The 22,209-nt window shown below is 49.0% G+C and overlaps 2 protein-coding genes across 2 annotated transcripts in view; one reads left to right on the top strand and one right to left on the bottom strand.

Annotated features, from left to right (window-relative positions):
* Positions 1 to 5,294, bottom strand: part of krr1 (KRR1 small subunit processome component homolog) — a gene marked incomplete at its 5' end in the record, with an annotated part of 10,079 nt that extends 4,785 nt beyond the window's left edge. Inside the window, 4 exons of the mRNA XM_080022316.1 lie at positions 1,417 to 1,542; positions 3,551 to 3,685; positions 3,829 to 4,004; positions 5,219 to 5,294. Coding sequence (XP_079878442.1) covers positions 1,417 to 1,542; positions 3,551 to 3,685; positions 3,829 to 4,004; positions 5,219 to 5,294 — 513 coding nt within the window. The remainder of the gene's footprint in view (positions 1 to 1,416; positions 1,543 to 3,550; positions 3,686 to 3,828; positions 4,005 to 5,218) is intronic.
* A 10,310-nt stretch (positions 5,295 to 15,604) lies between these two features.
* LOC307246395 (cAMP-regulated D2 protein) lies at positions 15,605 to 20,592 on the top strand (the record flags this gene model as incomplete). The annotated part of the gene is made up of 8 exons (XM_080022315.1): positions 15,605 to 16,057; positions 16,977 to 17,187; positions 17,310 to 17,443; positions 17,621 to 17,748; positions 18,021 to 18,139; positions 19,174 to 19,314; positions 19,713 to 19,885; positions 20,070 to 20,592. The coding sequence occupies 8 exons, from the start codon at positions 15,605 to 15,607 to the stop codon at positions 20,541 to 20,543; spliced, it is 1,833 nt and encodes a 610-aa protein (XP_079878441.1). The 3' UTR covers positions 20,544 to 20,592.
* Between the last annotated feature and the right edge of the window lie 1,617 nt (positions 20,593 to 22,209).

Genomic DNA, 22,209 nt, shown 5'->3' with positions numbered 1-22,209 from the left:
CTCCTGAACATCAGCAAAACTAAGGAGCTGATTGTGGACTTTAGGAGGGAATTACAACCGAGGACGCATGCGCGTTCGTAAAAATAATTGGGCTGCTCACGACAGGGCGAGCAGCTTGGACTTAACATGGACTTTACAAACAGACACTCTGGTGAGGAAGGCGAGGCAGCGTCTTTACCACCTCACGCAGCTGAGGAAACTCAGGGTCTCTGTGAGGATCCTCAAGTCCTTCTCCTGTGGAGCGGAGGAGAGCATCCTGACAGGCAACATCACTGCCTGCTTTGGGAACTGTACTGCTCAGGGCAGGCGGGCCCTACAGAGGGTGGTGCCTTCAGCCCAACGTACCACTGGAACTACCCTCACCTCCCTGCAGGACTTATACACCAGGAGGTGTAGTAGCAGAGCTGCAGCATCATGAAGGATCCTCACCACCCCAACAACGGACTGTTCCAGCTGCTGCGGTCGAGTTCCTTCCTCAAGACATAAGAACTGTCAACGCTGAACTCACCAGGGGTCCTAACAAAAAGCACTGAGACACTCACACAGGCCCCACTGTGTTACTGTACTGTATGTAGCGTACTGAACTGCATACTGTATCATTGTACTGGGTTACTGCATACTGTACTGTATTTCTGTGCTCTTCGGTGTTACTGTATTGCTGTGTCGTACTGTTGTATACTGTACTGTATATCTCCACACACACTTTATTCACATGCACTTTACATATCTACATATCTACATACAAATACCCTATCCCATATACATAACTCTATTCCCTTTACTTCTATTTTGTTCCCCCACTTAGTATTATCTTTTTGAGTCTTATTTTATTTTTATTTTACATATATCATTCTACTCACAAACTGCATTACGTTTTAGGAATCAGTTTGGTTCAGTTAGTCGCTGGGTAGGAATTAGGTTAGCTATTATGTTCAGTTTAGTAACGATTTTGCATAATCTCCAGGTGCATTGCAAAGACATTTCACTGCATATATGTATGAAAGTATGTATATATATGTGACAAATAAACCTCTTGAACCTTGAAGATGGAACGGTCACTGAGTTCCTGTTAAATAGAATATGGAACTGTACAAAGTTTCAATATCATGCAACCTGAAACTGGACACAACATATAATTAACATGGAAATGTCCAAACTTCAAATTAAAGTCTCTTTCACTTTTAAGTGAAAATATACCTTTTATATCTATCTGGTACTTGCTATTCCAAAATAAATTGCAATCAATGCAAATTATACATTTTTAATAATAAATAAATGACCGACTTTTCTCACTCTGGTTCTCAGGAAAACCTACTTCGCTCAGATTAAGCTAGATAAAGCAGTACAACCAGTAGATAAAGCAGTACAACCAGTAGATGTGCTGTAAGCGCCTACAGGGGGCGCTGTGGGACTCACCTTCAGCGTGGATCCTTTGGGGCCGATCAGCCGCTGGCGCCGCTTGACGAAGCGCTCCCTGTTCCGCACCAGTGTCCCGATCTTTATGATGTCACAGGCGACGTCGTCCTCGAGGACCCGCACTGCCTGACAACGACATAAACAACAACAACAACGTAATTGGTCAATACAGTCACAGTTGTTGTTTTTTTTTAAGTTTGATTGGAAAGGAAACAAACGGATTCCTGTGTCATTCCTTCAGTGTTAATAAATAAACCAGTAAAACTAGTAGATAAACCATTGAACCAGTGGTAGCTGAGCTGCTACAAGGCTATGCTGAGGACAAACCAGTAAAAACTTTATATAAACCTACCGGTTAGGAGCTAACTGAGTAGGAGGGCACACTGAGGATAAACCACTATATCAACAAGTAACACCAGTATATAAACCAGAAGAACCAGTAGGCGCTGGCCTGCTGGAAGAGCACGCTGAGGACAAACCAGTATAGACAGACGTGGAAAAATTTGTTGGTACCCTTACAGCTCATTGAAACAATGATTCATTCCTCCCAAAAAGTGATCAAATTAAAATTAAAAATTAAAAATTCTCTCATGTATACCTGCATACCTTTGGCATGTCATAGAGTAAAGCAAAGAAACTGTGAAAATAGATAAATTATTGCTAAAGAGATCAATTATATTCTAAAATGGCCTGGACAGATTTGTTGGTAGCCCTTAGAGAAGAAAATAATTGGATTATAGTGATATTTCAAACTAACTGTTTTCTTTAATTGGTATCACACATGACTTCAATCTTATGATCAGTCATTCAGCCTATTTAATGGAGAAAAGTAGTCTCTGCTGTTTGGTGTCATGGTGTGCACCACACTGAACATGGACCAGAGAAAGCAAAGCAGAGAGTTGTCTGAGGAGATCAGGAAGAAAATGATAGACAAGCATGTTAAAGGTAAAGGCTATAAGAGCATCTCCAAGCAGCTTGATGTTCCTGGGACTACAGTTGTAAATATTATTATGAAGTTTAAGAGCCATGGGACTGTAGCCAACCTCCCTGGACGCGGCCACAAGAGGAAAATTGACCCCAGATTGAACAGAAGGATAGTGCGATAGAAATAGTGGTAGAAAAAGAGCCAAGGACACCATCCAAAGAGGTACAAGCTGAATTCCAAGGTCAAGGTACACCAGTGTCTGATCGCTCCGTCCGTCGCTTTTTGAGTGACAGTGGGCTCCATGGAAGAAGACCCAGGAGGACTCCACTTTCGAAAGAAAAACATAAAAAAAAGCCAGACTGGAATTTGCTAAAATGCATATTGACAAGCCACAACGCTTCTGGGAGAATGTCCTTTGGACAGATGAGTCAAAACTGGAGTTTTTTGGCAAGTCACATCAGCTCTATGTTCACAGACGAAAAAATTAAGCTTTCAAAAAGACCACCATACCTACTGTGAAACATGGAGGAGGCTTGGTTATGTTTTGGGGCTACTTTGCTGCATCTGGCACGGGGTGCCTTGAATCTTTGCAGGTCACAAGGAAATCTCAAGACTATCAAGGCATTCTGGAGCCAAACCTACTGCCCAGAAAGCTCTGTCTCAGTCGCAGGTCATGGGTCCTCCAAGAGGATAATGACCCAAAACACAGCAAAAAGCACCAAGAATGGATAAGAACAAAACATTGGAGTATTCTGAAGTGACCTTCTATGAGTCCTGATCTGAATCCTATGGAGCATCTATGGAAAGAGCTGAAACATGCAGCCTGGAGAAGGCACCCATCAAACCTGAGACAGCTGGAGCAGTTTGCTCAGGAAGACTTGGTCAAACTACCTGTTGACACAAGTCTCATTGAGAGCGACAGAAATTGCTTGATTGCAGTGATTGCCTCTAAAGGCTGTGCAACAAAATATTAGGTTAAGGGTCCCATCATTTTTGTCCGGGCCATTTTTTTATATAATTTATCTCTTTAGCAACTTTTCACAGTTTCTTTGCTTCACTCTGAGATACCAAAAGCATGCAGGTATAAATGAGAAAATTGCTTCTAATTTCATCACTTTTCAGGAGGAACGAAGCGTTGTTTCAATGAGCTGTAAGGGTACCAACAAAGTTGTCCACGTCTGTAAACCAGTAAAACCAGTAGGAGCTGACCTGCTGGAAGGGCACACTGCGGGCCAGCAGCTTGATCAGGTCCCTGGCTCTCAGGATGGCGTAGGGGTCAAAGGTTGTCCGGGTGGTGCACACCGTCACGCTGCCCTCAATGAGGTCCAGCGACGCCTTGACGTGCTGCGGGGAGGAGAGTGCACGTGACAGGAAATGATCAATACCATCGATGCAAAACGGGGACGAGAATTTGGGTCGTTTTCAGAAACCGCCAGTTTCCCCGGGGCCCGCTCTCCCTCAGGTAGGAGGAGGAAGAGGAGACTCACCAGTTCCCCCAGGGCCCGCTCCACCAGGGGCCAGCTCTCCCTCAGGTAGGCCTCTCGGTACTTGGGGAACAGCGTGGCGAAGCTGCTCTCCTCCAGCAGACCTCGGGGGTTGTCCTCCCTGGAGAAGGTCGGCTCCCTCCATCCGTCTGGGACCGTGAGCAGGTCACACTCCTCCGCTGGGAGAGAGGGAGGGAGAGAAAGAATGACCTCTGCACTATATACAGTATACACAGACAGTATATACACACACCACATTGCCTTCTAATTAATGATCCATCACTAACAGGAGCATCAGACCCAGCCGTGCAGCCTCCTGAGACAAGCTTCTACAGCAGAACAGGACGAACCGAACAGCTCAGTGACCTTCAGAGGACGCCACCTTTACAACACATCAATTCCTCCACTTCCTGTCCCATTTGACCTGCCCCGCTCAACCGTCAGTTCTGTTACCGGCGTGGTGCGGTACTGCATCTCCCAGAAAGCTGCTCTTCATTCCAGTTAAGGGAAATCTTAATGCAACAGCAAAAGAGAGGAGGCAGAAGTTTGGGGAGGGCCCTGCCCTGTTTCCTGTGCACAAAGCGAGGTCCATAAAGAAATGGTTTAGGGTCTCCGGTGGAGGACTTGTACCGCCCTGCACTGAGCCCGGACCTGAACCCAACTCAACACCTTTGGGAGGAACTGCAACGTCCCAACATCAGAGCCTGAACTCTGACCTCACTGATGCTCTTGTGTCTGAACAACAGGAGCGATTCCCTGCAGCCATGTTCCACCATCGAGTGGAAAGCCTTCTCTGTAGAGTGTGGTGCCGGGGTGTCCACAAACCATGTGGTACCATATGGTTGGTATGGCTGGATAGATGAACATTGATATTGGAATAGTCTCTCCCCCGTCGTAAAGTTGGAATTAAGACAAAGTCAGTAAATTAAGCTCAAATCAAGATTACATTAAAAAATATATGTATATTTATATGATATATATATATAACATGTGAAAACACAAATATATGTATGCTTATTTTATACATTTATATTATGTCTTAATTTATATTTCCTATTATATATATATCATGACATAATAGGAAAAATAAACATACATATTGATGTTAATTTGAGGTTGACTGTCGAACTCGTGTGGTCGTTCACGTGATTGAATTATTCAGTCTCATTATACATCGACATCAATAAAACATTGACATTGAAATCAAATCGTCTTCACTTCTGCCACCGTCTCATTCCAACCCTCCTACACGGCGACGCGGCCTGACGCGCTGCACGGCCCTCTAAATCCTCCTCTGTAATGCCTCGAACCCTCTTTAAGTCTTTGAAACCTCCGCAGGAACCAAGCGGCCTCCGCCCTGGAGCAGCGGCTTCGCACGCAGCGGCTTCCCCACCTTGCTCCGTCGTCTTTTGGGCTTTTTCTCCCGCCAGCACCGCGCTCACGCCGCCCTCTCTCGCGGAGGCCGCCATGTTTACTGTTTGGCGCGGAAGTGACGTCACTTCCTGTTTTCCCGCCGCGTCACCGCCCCCCTCTGGTCGAACTAGGAACTGACACCGAATAAATACATAAAATTAAAAGGATCCATTTACATGAGTAAATCATTAAATCGAATATTTAAATTATATGAATTTTCAAAAAACGAAATAAAAATAGGATCTTAAATGACCAGATGTAAAACAAATCATCTGGTCTACTTGATAATTCAAATGTTTTAATATAATTTAAATAGAATCCCTCCTCCTCTCCTCAAACACAACATCCGGTTCCTCTGACACAGTCACACACACTTGATTGACATCATTTTATTTACAAGAGGTTATTGAAGCCGCAGTCGCTCGTAGTAGGTCATGATGGACTTCGTGGCGCTGACTCCGAGCAGTATCAGGCCCAGGAGGAAGATCAGTCCCGTCACCATGGAAACCACCAGGCGTCCGTCAGCCCCTGCAAGGAAGCACAGAATCAACAAGCAGAAAGAAAAATATGAATTAAACTCAAACAATGAAGACAAAGTGGATTCTTGCTCTCTCTTCACTATCTGGTTTCCTTAACATCTAAAATGTTCTCTAGCAATGTAAATCTTTCAGAAAAGAAAAAAACTCCTCTTTCCAACATGAAATAATGAAAAAATTTGATGAAAAGTATTAAAAAATATATAAAAAAACTGAAAATAATAAAATCGAATCAACCCTCTGGTTGCGGAAATAAAACAAGATGGCTTCTAACGGTATTTATATATTGTGTCTCTCTGCCTTGCTCAAGGGCACCTCAACCCTAGAATATAGACTGACAGTGTGGGGGTGGGGGGGGTCGGACCACCAGGGGTCCAGCAGACACCACGGCAGCTCGGCGGCCTTCCTCGTCCCTCCTCCTCCTCCTGCTGCTGCTGCTGCTGCTCTGCGCCGCCGCCCCGGGGCCCTGGCGGGAGGGGCAGCTCTGGGGGTTGGGGAGTCAATTTCAGATCAATAATTCTAGAGAAATCATCAATGATCCTTCCTCAATGTCTAAATCCATCAGCCAGAACTGAAAGTGACTAAGATGTTGACTTGTTTTCATGAAGTTGCATTTATAATTAATTATAATGAACATACCGAGCTGCAGGGGTCCTGGGGGCCGCACACCTCCACTCTGCAGTGGAAGTAGAGAGGCTGCTCCATGGGCATGTGGAACATCTGGACCTGGAACCTGGAGCTCTGGGTGCGACCGTTAGAGGAGAGCCAGCGGAAGGTGGAGTCCACCGGACAGCTGGGGGGGGGGGCAGCGATGTGAAAATATGGAAATGCATTTGGAGGAATCGAACACACACATTCTGAATCCATCCAGCTGTTGCCAGCAGGGGAGCTACAGCGGACAGTTTTATTTGTTTCTGTTCTGTATATTTGGCTATTTGAGTTTGTGTTATGAAGTCAACTCCCTCTTTTAAAAAAAACACATTTGTTTTATCGCAGTATTTTCACTTCGGGACCCCGCCCCCACCCACCCACCCATCCTGGAGCAGCAGGGCCTGCTGGGGATCCTCGGGGTCCAGGGTCTCGGTGGCCCAGCAGGAGGCCACGCTGAGCCGCACGTCGGGCGGGGTGAAGGTGTGGTTGGAGGACAGCGCCACCTGCAGGAAGAGCAGGTCGCGCGGCTCCACCTCCACAGCGAAGCCGAAGGCGGAGGAGAAGGAGGCGTCGCTGTACAGCGCCATGGAAACGGTGAGCGCCAGCGAGGAGTTCACCTGCACCAGAGACAGGGAGGTCAACCTGCAACCACACGGCAACAGGCCAGTCACAGTCAGGGCTGGTCGCCATAGCAACACCGTCATAACGCTGTGTGGAATACTCCGTTCTGATTGGTGGATAGCATGCAACTCAGCGGCCAGATGAAACCAGGAGGGACCTGCCTCTGTGAGCAGATCAGCAGCCATGATTCAGAAATAACCGGGCACTGATTGCTGCAGTAGATGGGACCAATCAGAGTGGATTTGGTGCAGTCACAGCACTGTTTCTATCCCCTCAATCAGATCTATTGATCCGATCAGACGTACCAGTCCGTGTGCACCTTGGCGTGCGCGCTGCGCACGTGGCTGCGCGGGTACACGCAGCGCCACACCACCTGCAGCTCATGGCGGGAGATGGTGCGAGCGCTGCTCAGCGTCACATGCAGAACGTTCTGGAAGTGCACATGAGTCTGGTTCACCTGGAGGGAGGGAGGGAGGGACACACACACACGTAATAAATACATCTGCAGGCAGAAATACACAGGGTCCGGTTCGTGTTGGGTCCGCATTACAGTTTTCCTGGTTCTGAGCAACGCAGCACGAGTGACAGTTTTCCGAGTTCACATTGAACGCCCCATCTGCTCCTCCGTTCTGTCGTCTGAACACGTGAAGCTACTACGCAAAGCAACCAGGTCGACTCAGCAACACTCTCCCAATGTGAACGAAGCCCAGAGACCAAGCCTGGACTCATAACGTTCATGATGTCACAAAGCGTCCCGCCCCACAAACCAATCAGGATCCTCCAACGTTCTTCAACTTTTGGTTAATCTGCAACGGCTTTTCACTAATTCCTGCTACACATGTAGATGGATGTGGATAAAACTTGAGCCACAAGACCTCTGGGACGTCCCGGTTCCAACGAGACCTCAACCGTGTACTCGGGTTCAGCGGTTGTCGTGTTCCAGACACTTAAGAATAATAATAAAAAGAGCTATAACAATAGGAGGGCTGGACACCTAATAATCATGATAATAGTAATGATAGAAATAATAATAATACTTGTAATAACCATGAAATAATAGTTATGATGGAAATAATAATAGTAATGATAGAAATAGCATTATGATACTAGTAATAACTAATGATAGAAATAGCATATATTATACTAATACTAGTAATAACAATATAAATAGTTATTAGTACTGGTAATCATAATAATACTAATAATCATAACAGTAATTTATAGAAAGTTATTATATTAGTACTAGTTATAATAATAATTCCCACCTGTCTGGAGGTCCCACAGGATACTGGTTTCCTTGTGGTGGAGAAGTAGTAGAAGTCCTGGTTCTCCTCCACCCTGCAGCTGCCGTCGTTCAGCCGCACCCTCACTTTGCCCCCTAGCTGCGAGCGCAGGTACTGCTTGGCCACGCCCCCCGACAGCCACCGCTGCAGACACCGGCTGAACAGGCCCTTCTCTGTTGAGACAATAATAAAGACAATATTAATAGTAATGATAACCACAACAATAGGTTTGTCGGTTTTAGTTTTAGTCCGTACCGCTGCAGAGCGGGCGTGGAGCCGGTTCCGCCGTCGCCGTGGGGATGGCGGAGATGTCATAGTAACCATGGTTACAGAGGCAGGCGGGGGACAGCAGCGTGTTGACACACTGAGAGTGGGCGGGACACAAGGAGCGCTGGGAGGCACACTGGTCTGGACCTGCTCACAGGGATAAGATCAGAGGGCATTATTCACAAATAATTGATTGCAGATGACCGACCAATCAGAACGCAGTATTCCATGGAATAACTTTTCGTCTCCATGGGAACAACCCTTCCCCAACCTTCCCAGGAGAAGATCCCCTCCCGGACGTCTATGTTGGGAATCTGCAGAGTCCAGTTGAGGGTCGGAGGCGTGGCGGACCCCGCTGCGGAGGCGTCAAACGACCTGAATTGGATCAGCGTCTTCCCCTCCTGGTCAGAGGAGCGGACCGTCTCCAGGTGGACCTTGGGTTGTCCCTGGATGCTCACCAGAACCTCCTCCTCCAGCTGAGAGGTTGGAAAACATTGCAAATGTATTTAAACATTCAACTTTGCTGGTTTAGCAGACGCAGCTGGCAACCCAACACCACCAGCGCCAACCCTGCGTTTCCTTCAATACCGGTGTGAAACTCCAAGTCGCTGGTGCTCTTAGGTTGCCAGGTAGGCCCTGAACCAGCAACCAGAGGACTCGCCTGCCGCTTGATGAGGTCCTCCATCCGGGCCCTGGGCTCCGAGCCGGCGTCCAGCAGGGAAGCAGGCAGCGTCCAGGGCAGAATCAACACCGCGTCCAGGCCCGACATCCTCTGGTCCAGCTCCGGAACCAGCGGCGCGCCACCCTCTGAGCGATGCCCAGTAGGTTAGTCCTCCATCTGGATCCTTCATCCCTCCATCATCTAACATCCCTTCCACATCCCTTCATCCTCCCATTCCTCCCCACCCACCTGAGACGTCCTCCAACCCGTCGGGCAGGATGCGAGGCTGGAAGGGGATGGTGGCCCCGGTGAAGCAGACCACGGCGGGGTCGGACGGCCAGCGCCCGCCCTCGCAGTCCTCCATCACGTCCAGGACGTATCGCTCACCCTCCACCAGACCCGGCAGGCGCAGCAACTCCTCCGTCAGATGTCCCCTCTGGATGAGGCTGCCGTTCTCAAAGGACAGCTTGTAGGTGAAGCCCACCTGCGGCCTGGAGGCGGTGCCGCTGGCGGCAGTGGTGGTGTTGGAGGTGGCGGTGGTCCACAGAGCCACGGAGTCTCTGGGACGGTAGCGTAGGTCTGAGACTGCACGAGGGCCTGCGGGGGGTCAAATGGAGACGATCCTGTTGATGTCATAAACCTTGCGATGATTATTATTATCGCTGTTATTACTATTATCACCACCATTATTATTATATACATACACTGCGCAAACAATTTGTTCCTCACGAACAAATCTTATAAATGAGTCTGGACAACAACAGTCATTTGACTCAAACTGAAAATAAAGAAATCCACAAAAAAAAAGCAAAGCTTTGAGACATGTCATAATGAATTTGAAATATTTACACTTTGAAGTGCACCACAAAAAGTGATTTAGACAGAATTAAACGATTGTGAGAATTCAATTCACAACTCGGAGCTCTTGTGTTGCAAGATCTAAACTACAAGGTCGCACTAATCCATGTGATGATGAGCTCCGTCAGAACAACACGTTTCTCTCTGAAAGTCACAACTATTAGTAGTGATGGAAGGTTCCACTCTGTTTGGGAGTCGCTTCCTGACGACTCGCTGGCTAAAAAGAGTCGTTCCGTTTGTCCCACTCTGGGTTCCTTGGGTTCGGTCGGTGTGACGCACGCTGAGCAAGGGAGGACTTCCTGAAGCATCAACCAGAGGAGGAAGAGTCAGGTCGGCTCCGAGTCGGGAACGGAACTCTCACAGGAATCATTTAATTCTGCTACAACTATTTATTTTGTTGGAGTGTAAAGAGTAACTCTGTCACATTCAGTATCAATGATGACAAATACCTCGAATTTAGGTCAGTGTTTATTTCCAGTTTGAGAGTGGTGCATTCACTCTTTGGTCTGGGGGACTCCAGACTCATTTCAAAGATTGTTCGCTAAGAACAAATCGTTGGCGGTCTCGCTGCTCTGGGTCCGAGCAGCGTCCGCTTCTGCCCGTACCTGTGTGGGCCGTGATGGTCCTGGTGTCCATCACGAGGCCCTCCCCACACAGCGCCTCCACCCGGGCCTGGTACTGGCTGCAGTGCTCCAGCGGCGCCACCATGTAACTGGTGGCCAGCGTGGAGCCCTGCAGCTCCCCCTGGTGGTAGACCCGGAATGCAGACACCACCGACGCATTGCTCACCCCCCAGGACAGGGTGTAGTTGTTGGAACCGAAGGACGTCTGACGGAGGTCAACCACGTTGGAGTAGGCTGGGAGGGGGACACACACACACTTTATGTGAGCTGCTGTAACACTGCAATTGCCCCCCTATGAATAAAGGATCCATCCATCATCCATCTGCAGATGGTGGAATCTAACCCCGGAGATACTGGGTTGATTGTTGACACTTATTTAATTATGAAGATAACTGATGTTTTTACCGGCGTTACCGTCGTTCAGCACCATCTTGCTGTGGCGGACCTCCCCCCCCGCCTCGCACACGGTCTGTAGGCCCAGGCGGACCCTGCCACAGGGCGGCAGCCCCGGCAGCTGGAAGGTCAGGGCACCGGCCACGGCCCCCTGCCAGTACCAGCGCACCTCCTCCAGGACCCGGTCGCGGTCCCGGGCCTCCAGGTGGAACGCCGTCAGCAGGAAGGCGGAGTAGCGGCCGTCCTCGGGGCATTCCCAGGACAGCCCCAGGCTGCTGCCGTTCCAGGACGTGACCTGGAGGTTCCTGGGAACGCTAGGATCTGGAGGGGGGGGGGGGGGGGTTGGCACACGGCGCCGGAGAACCTCAGAACCTGGACCGGACTCAAGCAGCAATTTCCAGCCGCCGTCCTGTGCAACCCACGAGGCGGCGCTTTGAAAATTCTGCCATCTTACCTGTGAGGGCGGAGAGGCAGGTGAGGCCCTGCGTCCCGGACAGTTCCACACAGACGGCGTAAGAGCTGCAGGCCTCCAGTGCCGTGAAGCGGTAGTGGTTGGAGGTGGTATTGTCCAGGCCGTCCCAGGCGTAGGAGTCCAGCTCTACGTGGTACAGGGACACACTGTGGGTCCTCCCGGGGTGCGGGACCACGGCACCGGTCCTCCTGGGGTCCGGGGCCAGGGTGGGAGGGCCATCCGTCCAGGAGAACAGCAGCATGGATGCGCTCCTGGACTCCAGTTTGACCGGCAGACGGATGGTGAAGCCTTAGGTGGGGCGGTCCAAAACGAACTGATCAGCGGTGACAACCACCCGGGACACGTTTGGACCAATCCATTTTAAAATGAACTTCAACTTCTTCTAAAAGAAGAAACTCAAAACTGTTTGTCATTTCAACCATTTGTATGCCCTGAACCAGTCACTGGCAAGTCTTGCATCAATACTAGGAGGCAATAATAATAAAATAATAATAACAATAACTGAAGGCAGAAATACACAGGGTCCACTTAAGTGGTGTGAGGGATGTATTACGGGTTTCAGAAGTCCCGAATCTGCGCTCAGGAATTCTCTCTTTGAGCTCCCTCCTTTTGCCAGGCTCAGGTAGAGAGGAGGGCGAGTTCCAGTTCAAATTGCATTTTTTGCAATTTAGGGATACCCGCCGCGTCAGCTCCGGGGGACCTCATTAGTTCCAGGGGGCCTCATCCCCCTGCCCGGTTTGAGAGCACCACGGCCGGGAAGAGAGCGGAGGATGCACCGGCGTTCCTGCTGTACAACTGGCAGTTTTTGTCACATGTTTGAAGCGACATATTTACGGAGGCTTACGAAGGTAATCAAACTTCTGTCAATTTAGTGGTGACTTATTTTCTTGGAATACCTTTTCAAAAAGTAGCGTTCCCGTGAAATGTGAAAAACGTTGTGGTAGTTCTGTGAGTAACTATATCACGGCCTCTATTTATCCAACTCCTCGCTGGATCTTGAACGCATCACTCGGTCCCACATTTCAGTGCTTTCAACTTGACCACAAGTTTGTGGATTAATGTTTTTGTATTTTTTTCATGAATCCGGTAAAGTAATGTGGACCAATGAGATAAAATGTTAATCGGACAGATCAACAGACATCTACCGGGTAAGAAAGTACCTAAATACCAATCTCTAACCACTACAGAGCGATGGAGTCTACACCACACACTTGACATGGTCCAATGTGCATTCTGAAGCAGAACCTGCACATTTATAGTAAATCATATAATGACGTCATAACGCGTCTTACCGTAAAAATCATCTCCTTCATTTTGTTCACGAATAGTGGAATGTCAGTCAAGCAGGACCAGCAGAATATTACTGGTCAAAGTTGTTGGGTTTTTCCCGCTCATCTCTGCTCCGTGTGTGGATGGACTTGGATGAAACCTCAACCACAAGATGTTTGCGACGTATCGCTTTAGACAACACGTGAACAGTGTTCGTGGCTTCAGCCGTTCTGTCTCAAACTGTTTTAGATTTCAACATTCTGCTGGCAGGAGCCCTAATGACGCCAGCTCTACATGTCTGTGAACAGGGCGGTGGTGTAGTTGTGGGGACATTTCGTTCCTGAGATGAACCGTCTCAGAGGAGGAAAACTCCAGGTTCAGGATGTAAAGATTCCCGTTTCCATGTTTTTGCTCTGTCCGTCCATCACGGTACCTGAGTGAACTTCCCCAGGAAGACGAGGGACGGGAAGTTCTTCTGGGCTGATGCCCAGTGACTAGTTTTATCCACGCGGTCAAAACCCCAGAATGGAGGGGTTTTTTTGGGTCCCCCCTCCACCTCCTTACCGATGGCCAGCACCAGGTCTGGTTCCTGGTGGAAAAACAGAGTCTTGTTCTCGCAGGCGAAGACCTCGGGAGAGGACAAGTCCAGCAGCTCCTGAACATACAGAGGAATTATCGACACAAATGATAAGCCGTGTGTGAGCAAGTCGTTATCAAAGGAACAAACGTTCCCAGATTTATTCGTCTAGCAATCGATCGATGGGGCCGGTCCTTCCCTCCGGGACGTACCTGAGTGATGCTGGACGGTCGCTCGTCCGGTTTCCTGGCTCCTCTGACGACCATGGACTTTGTGCCTTTGGGGGGAAAACACCATCAATTAATCCAATCAGATCCATTCACCGATCGGATTTATGTGATCCCACCGTCCACCGTCCACTAACCACCAGTCCACCAACCACCAGTCCACCAACCAGCAGACCACCAGCCCGCAGACCACCAGTCCACCGACCAGCAGACCACCAGATAACTTACTTGGGTGGACGGTGAAGACCCACTTGAGCACTTCCTGTCCGGACTGCAGGGCCAACTGGTTCTCCACGGAGGACGGGACCGTCAGGGTGGAGAACCCACCCGGGGCCCGCGACGGCACCATGGACTTGACCGCCGTGCCGTTGAGCCAAATGTTCACATCCGACCTGGAGGAGGTTCAACCACCGGAGCAACTCAGACAAAATGGCAATTCACTCAACTCAGGTCCTGGAAGTTCAGACTGACAGGATTCATTGAGGCTCAAACATAGTTGGTTTACCGCTGCAAGGCTTCTCTTCTGCTCATCCAACAGATCGACACTGATAAAGTTTCACAACTTCCTACAGAGAGAAAAAAATAACATTTTCTGATAATTCTGACCAGTTAAATGACCAAGGAACACACCAGGCTGGATTCCAGGGCAGACTTCAAAATTGCTAAAGCCAATATGTTTATGGCGCTTTTCACATCATAATTCTACATCCGAAACATTTTAAAACATGTATATTTTTGGAATCCTTCAAGTTGTTGGGGCGTTTCCTGTTGGACTCACCCAGAGAGATGGTGAACGGCACAAAGACGAAGAGGAGGAGGAAAAAGGCAAAACAATTCCTGAAAAAAATTAATTCATGATGAAACACTGTTCATTATTATTAATGAATAATTATAATAATAATAATAATAATAATAATAATAATAATAATAATAATAACCCTGGTGTTCTGTGTCTTACATGTCTTTGCAGGTTGCTTAGTTGCTCCAGCAGATTTCTTGTTTGCAGGATACTTTGTTGCTCCAGCAGTTTGCACGTTGTTTGGTTTGTTGATCTAGCAGGTTGCTTGGTTGCTGTTGCAGGTTGCTTGGTTTGTTGATCTAGCAGGTTGCTTGGTTGCTGTTGCAGGTTGCTTGGTTTGTTGATCTAGCAGGTTGCTTGGTTGCTGTTGCAGGTTGCTTGGTTTGTTGATCTAGCAGGTTGCTTGGTTGCAGTTTGCAGGTTGCTTGTTTGCTCCAGCAGGTTGCTTGGTTGCAGCATGTTCAGCTGCAGCTCATCAGCTGCCAATCACCGGTGTGAGGCCCACATGTGTGACCTGCCGGGTCCTGGGTCCTGGTGTTGTGTGGAGAGTGGGAGGTGTGGTTGAGGGGTTAACCCTGTTATACATCTACACAACGGTTTAGAAACATCGTTTTAGGTTTATCTTAAATGTTCATTCTTTCAAAATATTCACTAATTGGTTCAGTTGAATGCATATTGCACATTTTTGATTTCTTGTATTTGACTATTGACCATCTATCTATCTATCTATCTATCTATCTATCTATCTATCTATCTATCTATCTATCTATCTATCTATCTATCTATCTATCTATAGGATGGATAGAAGATGGGGGGTGCAGGAATTCACCTTGTAGTACTTTGCTGCTGATTCCATTAAAAACTAATGGGAGGCGAGTCGTCCTCCATTACTGACACACACACACACACACACACACACACTCACACACAGGTCACCTGACAGCGTCTGTCTGGAGACTTCCCTCCAATCTTCCACTGATTGATAGAATCAGAGTCACAAGGTTCCAGAGAAATGAGGCTTTTGAGAGAGAGAGAGAGAGAGGAGCTTCAGCAGGACATTCAGAAGACGATCTGACGGACAGAGTTCGGTCTGGTTCTGGTTCTGAACGTGGGATTATCTAATCTGAGCATGCTGGGCCGTGGCTATTTCCTGCTGGTGGCGTTGCTTCTGACTTTGGGGTCCCCAGGAGCCCCAGGGGCCCCAGGAGCCTCAGGAGCTGCTTATCCAGAAGACCAGGATCAGCTGGACCTTCCAAGCTTCCTGAGGAGACTCTCCTCAGGGCTGGAAGCCACGCCCGTCTGGACCCCGACCCCACCCAAGGACCCCCAGGAGCCCCAGGACGGGGCCCCCGGCGGAAGAGACGGCCCCCTGGTGCGAACCCGGGACGGGACGGTGCGAGGCCTGAGTCTGGACGGGGCCCAGGTCTTCTACGGGCTCCCCTATGCGGATCCCCCTCTGGGGGCATACCGCTGGAGGCCCCCCAGGCCCGTCACCCCCTGGACCGGGGTCTATGATGCCACGAGACCCCGGGCCGGCTGCATGCAGAGCTGCAGGGGCCCTGTCTCAGAGTGCCCCCGCCAGGTGAGGACGCCCCCTGCTGGTACAGAGGGGAAATGGTCAGGATGAGATGAGATGAGACATTTTATTATTCATATTATTATTCATGTTATTATTCATATTATTCACTTTATTCATGTTATTATTCATATTATTCATATTGTTCACATTATTTATGTTATTATTCATGTTATTATTCATATTATTCATATTGTTCATGTTATTATTCATGTTGTTATTAATAATATAATAATTCATGTTATTATTCATATTATTCATGTTATTAAAACTAAGCCCGCAGGACTGGACCCTGTTGTTGTTGTTATTCCGATTTTTATTATGATTTTCCTCCTTGGCATTTTTCCCACTAAAAATGTCTGGCGCACGGCATCCGTTTAATCTACATCGGATTATATTTGGAGCATGAATTTATGAAAAACCGTTGCAAATTTCACGGAAGTCACAGAACGTTGATGTACCGTGGCTAGTTTGTGGGGCGGGGCGTTTTGTGACATCATCATCCAATGTGTTGTATAAGTGGAGGTTGTGTCTTGGCGGGGACTTTGGCGTGGGGCGAGGTGCGCGGTGTCCATTCCATCGCTGTGTGGCGGTTGCTTCCCTCGGGCTTCGCACTGAGCCGAGACGATGCTGTGTTCAATGTAAACTCGTAAAATTGTAACTCGTGTTCGTACCAATGCTGCGCTTTACAGAACTCGAAAAACTGTAATTGGTCACAGAGAGTGGTCACCACATCGTTGCGTCACTTCGTCAGCGTTGCCCGACACGACACATCACAGCCAGATGTGCTGCCATTATAACATAAAGGTGTTTCCCTTTATGGCAATAGTTAGATTCTACTGTTTACCTTCATCAGGAGAAAGGATTTCGGCACTGAACTGGACCCGTGTATTGTATGTTAATTATGATCATCACCCTCCTACAGGTGAGTGAGGACTGCCTGTACCTGAACGTCTTCGTCCCCTTGGATGCGGACCTGGCCCCCGGCCCCTCCCCCAGCCCCGCCCCCCTGCCCGTCCTGCTCTGGATCCACGGCGGCGACTTCATCGCAGGCTCTGCCTCCAAGCCGCTGTATGACGGACGCTTCATCAGCAACTTCACGCGCACCCTGGTGGTCAGCGTGGAGTACCGCCTTGGTGAAGAAGCCCTGCCCCCGTTGCACTGCTCCATCTCTATCCATCCATCCATCCATCCATCCATCTATTCTATTTTGTCTTATTGATCCTCTGATTGATTGTCTTATTGATTGTCTTTTCAGGAGCCTTTGGCTTCCTGGTTTCGGGGAAAGACCCTCAAACCACCGCCACAGGGAATTATGGGATACTGGACCAGCAGGCGGCACTGTTGTGGGTCCAGAGGAACATCGCCATGTTTGGAGGAGAACCCAGCAAAGTGAGGACACCAGACTGGTTCAAACCGGTTTTGAGAGAAAAACAGACCGGTTTAAACCAGACAGATAGAAAACCAGACTGGTTTAGTTGATCATAAATCAAGTTTTGTACTTGTCTGTCTGTCTGTCTCCCTCCTCCTCTCCACCCGTCTCTTTGCCTCCGCCCATCTGTCTGTCAGGTGACCGTGTTTGGGGAGAGCGCCGGGGCCCAGTCGGTCGCTCTGCACCTGATGGTCCAGAGCAGCGAGCCGCTCTTCCAGCAGGCCGCCGTGCAGAGCCTCCCCTTCTCCGTCCCCCTGAAGACCAGGTGAGCTGCCGCACGGGCCCCTGGAACGGGGGCCGCGCCTTCGGCCCGGTTCACATCTCACACAAGTACCCTCTGCATCCGCGAGGTGGAGCTTTTCTTCCGTAGACAGTGAATGGAACTCACCAAAAGAACCAACTCATCAACCACAATGACATCAGCGTCAGAAGGACGTAGAGCTTCTGGTGTTTGGTTTTGGACGTCCCTACGTCCGAGGCGCGGGCCCCCCGCGGACGCACGCATGAACAGCTGAGCTGAAGTGTTCCTCTTTTTAGGCACGAGGCTCTGAAGCTGGCCAAGGCCTTCTCCAAACAAACCAACTGCAGCGTGAGCGACATCGTCTGTCTGCTGTCCCTGTCTCCCCAGGCCGTGCTGGACGCCCAGATGAAGTCAAGTAATAACAACACGAACAATTATAATGATGATGATGATGATTATTATTGTACATACTGGAATATAATGTAATGATAAGAAGAACAATAGCGATAATACTAACTGCAATAATAACAATGACAATAATCATAATAATAATAACAACAACAATAATGATAATAATAATAATAATAATAATGATTATTAAAATATATATATATATTATAATTATAATAATAATCATAATAATGATGATAATGATGATGATTGTGATGATGATGATAATAATAATTATGATAATAATCATAATTATCATCATCATCATAATAATCATAATAATAACAACAATCACCTTGGTTTATAAGCTTCCAAGGATACCAGGGACACTAAATAATTCTAATTATATTTTATACCCACAGCTATACACACAACTGTTGAACTTATCCTGTGCAGAGAATCACATTTTGTATATTCTGTATATTTTTGTATATTTGGCTATTTTTGCTGAATGAACACGTTTTGATTATCATTCTACCAAAAATAATATAGAGCAAAGCACTGAGATGCATGGAGTGTGATGAGCTGGTGTTCAGCACGTCTGAAACTATAGCACGCATCAAATAGTATGTGAACGTATGTGTATGTATGTGACAAATAAACCTCTTGAATCTTGAAAAGTACCAGGATGACAAAATACGTCTGGTGAAATATTCACATCTGAGTCCGTATTGGAATTACAACTTGTGATTTTCTGCCACTAGAGGGTGCGCCAGTCTAGTGGAGACGACCAACGCAAACCAAGAACATCCGACTCGTTAAGTCGCACTATGTAGTATTACACTAGTAACAGTACCACACTAGTGCATCAAGTGGTGTGTGAAAACTACCAGCAACATGGACGACTACATACGGTGAAACACTGCACAGTACGCTGGCATTGATATTCCGCAATGCATTGCGGCACGAGACAGCTGGAGACACAAGTCACAAGGACAACCGTCTGTCTGTCCGTATCTTGTCTGTGTGTCTCTAACCTGTCTCCCTGCCGTCCCTCAGGTTCCAAGCTGGTGAACCCGTTCCGCTTCCTGGAAGTCTTTGAGACCTGGGGCCCGTTTGTGGACGGGAACCTGATCCGAGAGCAGCCGCTGGCGGCCTTCACCAGGGGGCGCTGGCAGAGGGACAAACCACTGCTGCTGGGTATGTCCTACTGTGCCTGTCTGTCTGTTTGTCTGTCTGCCTGCCTGTCCGTTCGTCTCTGTCTGCCTGTCTGTCTGCCAGTCTGTTGTCCACCTGCCTGCCTGCCTGTCCGTCTGTCCATCCATCCGTCCATCTGTCCATCAGTCTGTCTGCCTGCCTGTCTCTCCGTTCGTCCCTTCGTCCATCTGCCTGCCTGTCTGTCTGTGTGTCTGTTTGTCTGCCTGTTTGTTCGTCTCCCTGTCAGTCGACCTGTCTCAACCTCTTGTCGTCCTCAGGTACAACCTCGAAGAGGGTTGTCCGTCTGTCTGTCCGTTTGTCCGTCCGTCTGCGTTTCCGTTCATCCGTCCGTCCACCTGTCTATCTGCCTAGCAACCTGTCTCACCCTCCTGTTGTCCCAGGTACGACCTCTGAGGAGGGAGTCCTCTTTGTCTACGGCGTCTTCGTCCGTCCCGTCTCCGCCGTGGAGAGCGGCGTCTATGCGGCGGCCATCTTTAAACAGCACGCGCTCACCGTGCTGCACAAATACCTGCCACTGTATCGTCATGACGACCGCAGGGACATGCTCGCACAGGTGGGATGGATGGATATACAGACAGACAGACAGACAGATTGATTGATTGATAGATAGCCGGACAGACAGACAGACAGACAGACAGACAGACAGACAGACAGACAGATAGATAGATAGATAGATACTGACAGTGTTGACAAAAATGTCCAATAGTGTCTGATGGAAACCTGTCTCACCCCCTCAGATCGTCACAGACTATGTCTTCCTGTGTCCGTCGAGGCGCGCTGCCCTCTCCTCAGCCGCAGGGGGCACCACAGTCTGGTCGTACGTGTTTGACCATGTGGCGTCGGACCCCCGGGTGTGGTGGGGCGCGCCCCCCGCCTGCCACCGCCGTGTGTGCCACGGCGCCGAGCTGCCCTTCCTCTTTGGCTCCGCCCCCGTGGCCAACTTCACCGTGACGGCGGCCGAGCGGCTGCTGTCGAACCGCATGCTGTGCTACTGGGGCGCCTTCGCCCACGCCGCCGACCCGGCATCCCGGGACGGCCAGACCGCCTTCTGCCGCCGCCAGCGGCTCCCCGCCTGGCCGCGTTACCACGGCGACCGCCGCGAGGCCGGTGGTGCCCTCCGGCTGGTCATGAACCTGACGGTGTTATCGCACGTACAAGCGGGATCCAGGGATCATATCTGCGACTTCTGGGACCACCTGGGGGTCTACTAGGACTAGCACCAGCGTTAGCGTAGCATCGGCGAATGGACGGCGGCGTGAACCTCCTGCTGCGTCAGGAATGTTCTTCCTGAAGGTCGTGGCGTCTTGTCAACGAGTGCTTGGGAAGTTCTTTAAATGGACGTTAATGCCCCTGGAGGTCAAACGAATCTCCTTTACTACAGGAGGGGGTTGCTGTCATGAAATACTAATGTCTCCTAACAGTGTTTTATATATATCACCTTATATTAACATATATATATATATTTTTTTTTTATTATTTTTTTTTTTAATATTTAAATATTTTTCCTTCATCTTTGGTTACTATAAATAACCAACATGACATAGTTCACATGTAGACATAGCGAGCGCTGGTTCCATTCAGGGGGGGCGACGGAAGCAAATTTGGTGGAGGTGGTGGAGGTAGTGAAGGTGGTGGAGGGGGTGGAGATGGTGGAGGTAGTGAAGGGGGCGGAGGTGGTGGAGGTAGTGGGGGCGGGGGCGGAGCGGGTGGAGGTGGTGGAGGTTGTGAAGGGGGTGGAGGTGGTGGAGGTAGTGAAGGGGGCGGAGGTGGTGGAGGTAGTGGGGGCGGGGGGCGGAGCGGGTGGAGGTGGTGGAGGTTGTGAAGGGGGTGGAGGTGGTGGAGGTAGTGAAGGGGGCAGAGGTGGTGGAGGTCGTGGGGGGGGGGGGGGCTGAGCGGGCGGAGGTGGTGGAGGTCATGAAGGGGGTGGAGGTGGTGGAGGCTGTGTCCGCCTCTGTGTCCGACAGCGTCACTACGTGTCTCCTACTACTACTACTAGTCACAGCACTACTACTTTCTACAAGTGTTGTAATGCTAGTAATATTAGTACTACCACTAGTCCTAGTAGCAGTTCTAGTCATACCACCAGTAGTAGTAATGCTACTTGTAGTAGCAGTACTACTAGTAGTAGTAGTACTAGTAGTAGCAGTATAACTAACTAGTAGTAGCACTACCACTACTAGAAGTAGTGCTACTAGAACAATCGTCAACCCAACACGACGCGTCAACAAACCAAACAGGAAGTTCTGCCATTTTGTTTATTTTGCTACTCACACTTTCGTCCAAATCAGCGAAGATAGAAGATGTTAGAAGCGAGTGATATATAGTTTTTTAGTATTACTGGTATGGGCAAGTACTTAGTATTCTTAATCTTAATAATAATAGCATCCACGTGGGGTCCACCACGGGGCCAGGAACCCCCTGCTTGTCCCCTTGGTCTGGAGCTTCCATCCTAGACTGTGTTTAGTTTCATGCTGGAGAGTGTTTCCATGGTGACCACCATGACGCTCCGTGGGTCAATCTGATCAAATCTCAGATGTTTGAAATGTAAGTTTTTCTGGGCTTGCTTGAGTCTTGTGATGCACAAAGGGGGCTGGACCTTGTAGACCTTGTGGACCTTGTGGACTTCATTGACTTTGTGGACCTTGTGGACTTGGTGGACTTCATTGACTTGGTGGACCTTGTGGACTATATTGACTTTGTATACTTTGTGGTGGACCTTGTGGACTTCATTGACTATCTGGACGTTGTGGATGTTGTGGACTTTGTGTGGATCGTGGACCGACTCACTCGGTGAAAAGAGTCGTTCAGTCGGTTTGGTTCAGTCGGTGTAACACATGGTGAGGAGGACTTCCTGAACGATGAAGGACAAGAAGAAAT

The sequence above is a fragment of the Zeus faber genome, assembly GCF_960531495.2.
Source record: "Zeus faber genome assembly, chromosome: 21".
Classification (NCBI taxonomy): Eukaryota; Metazoa; Chordata; class Actinopteri; order Zeiformes; family Zeidae; genus Zeus; species Zeus faber.
The sequence above is the reverse complement of the archived record's forward strand: the minus strand, read 5'-3'. Positions and strand labels throughout refer to the sequence as shown.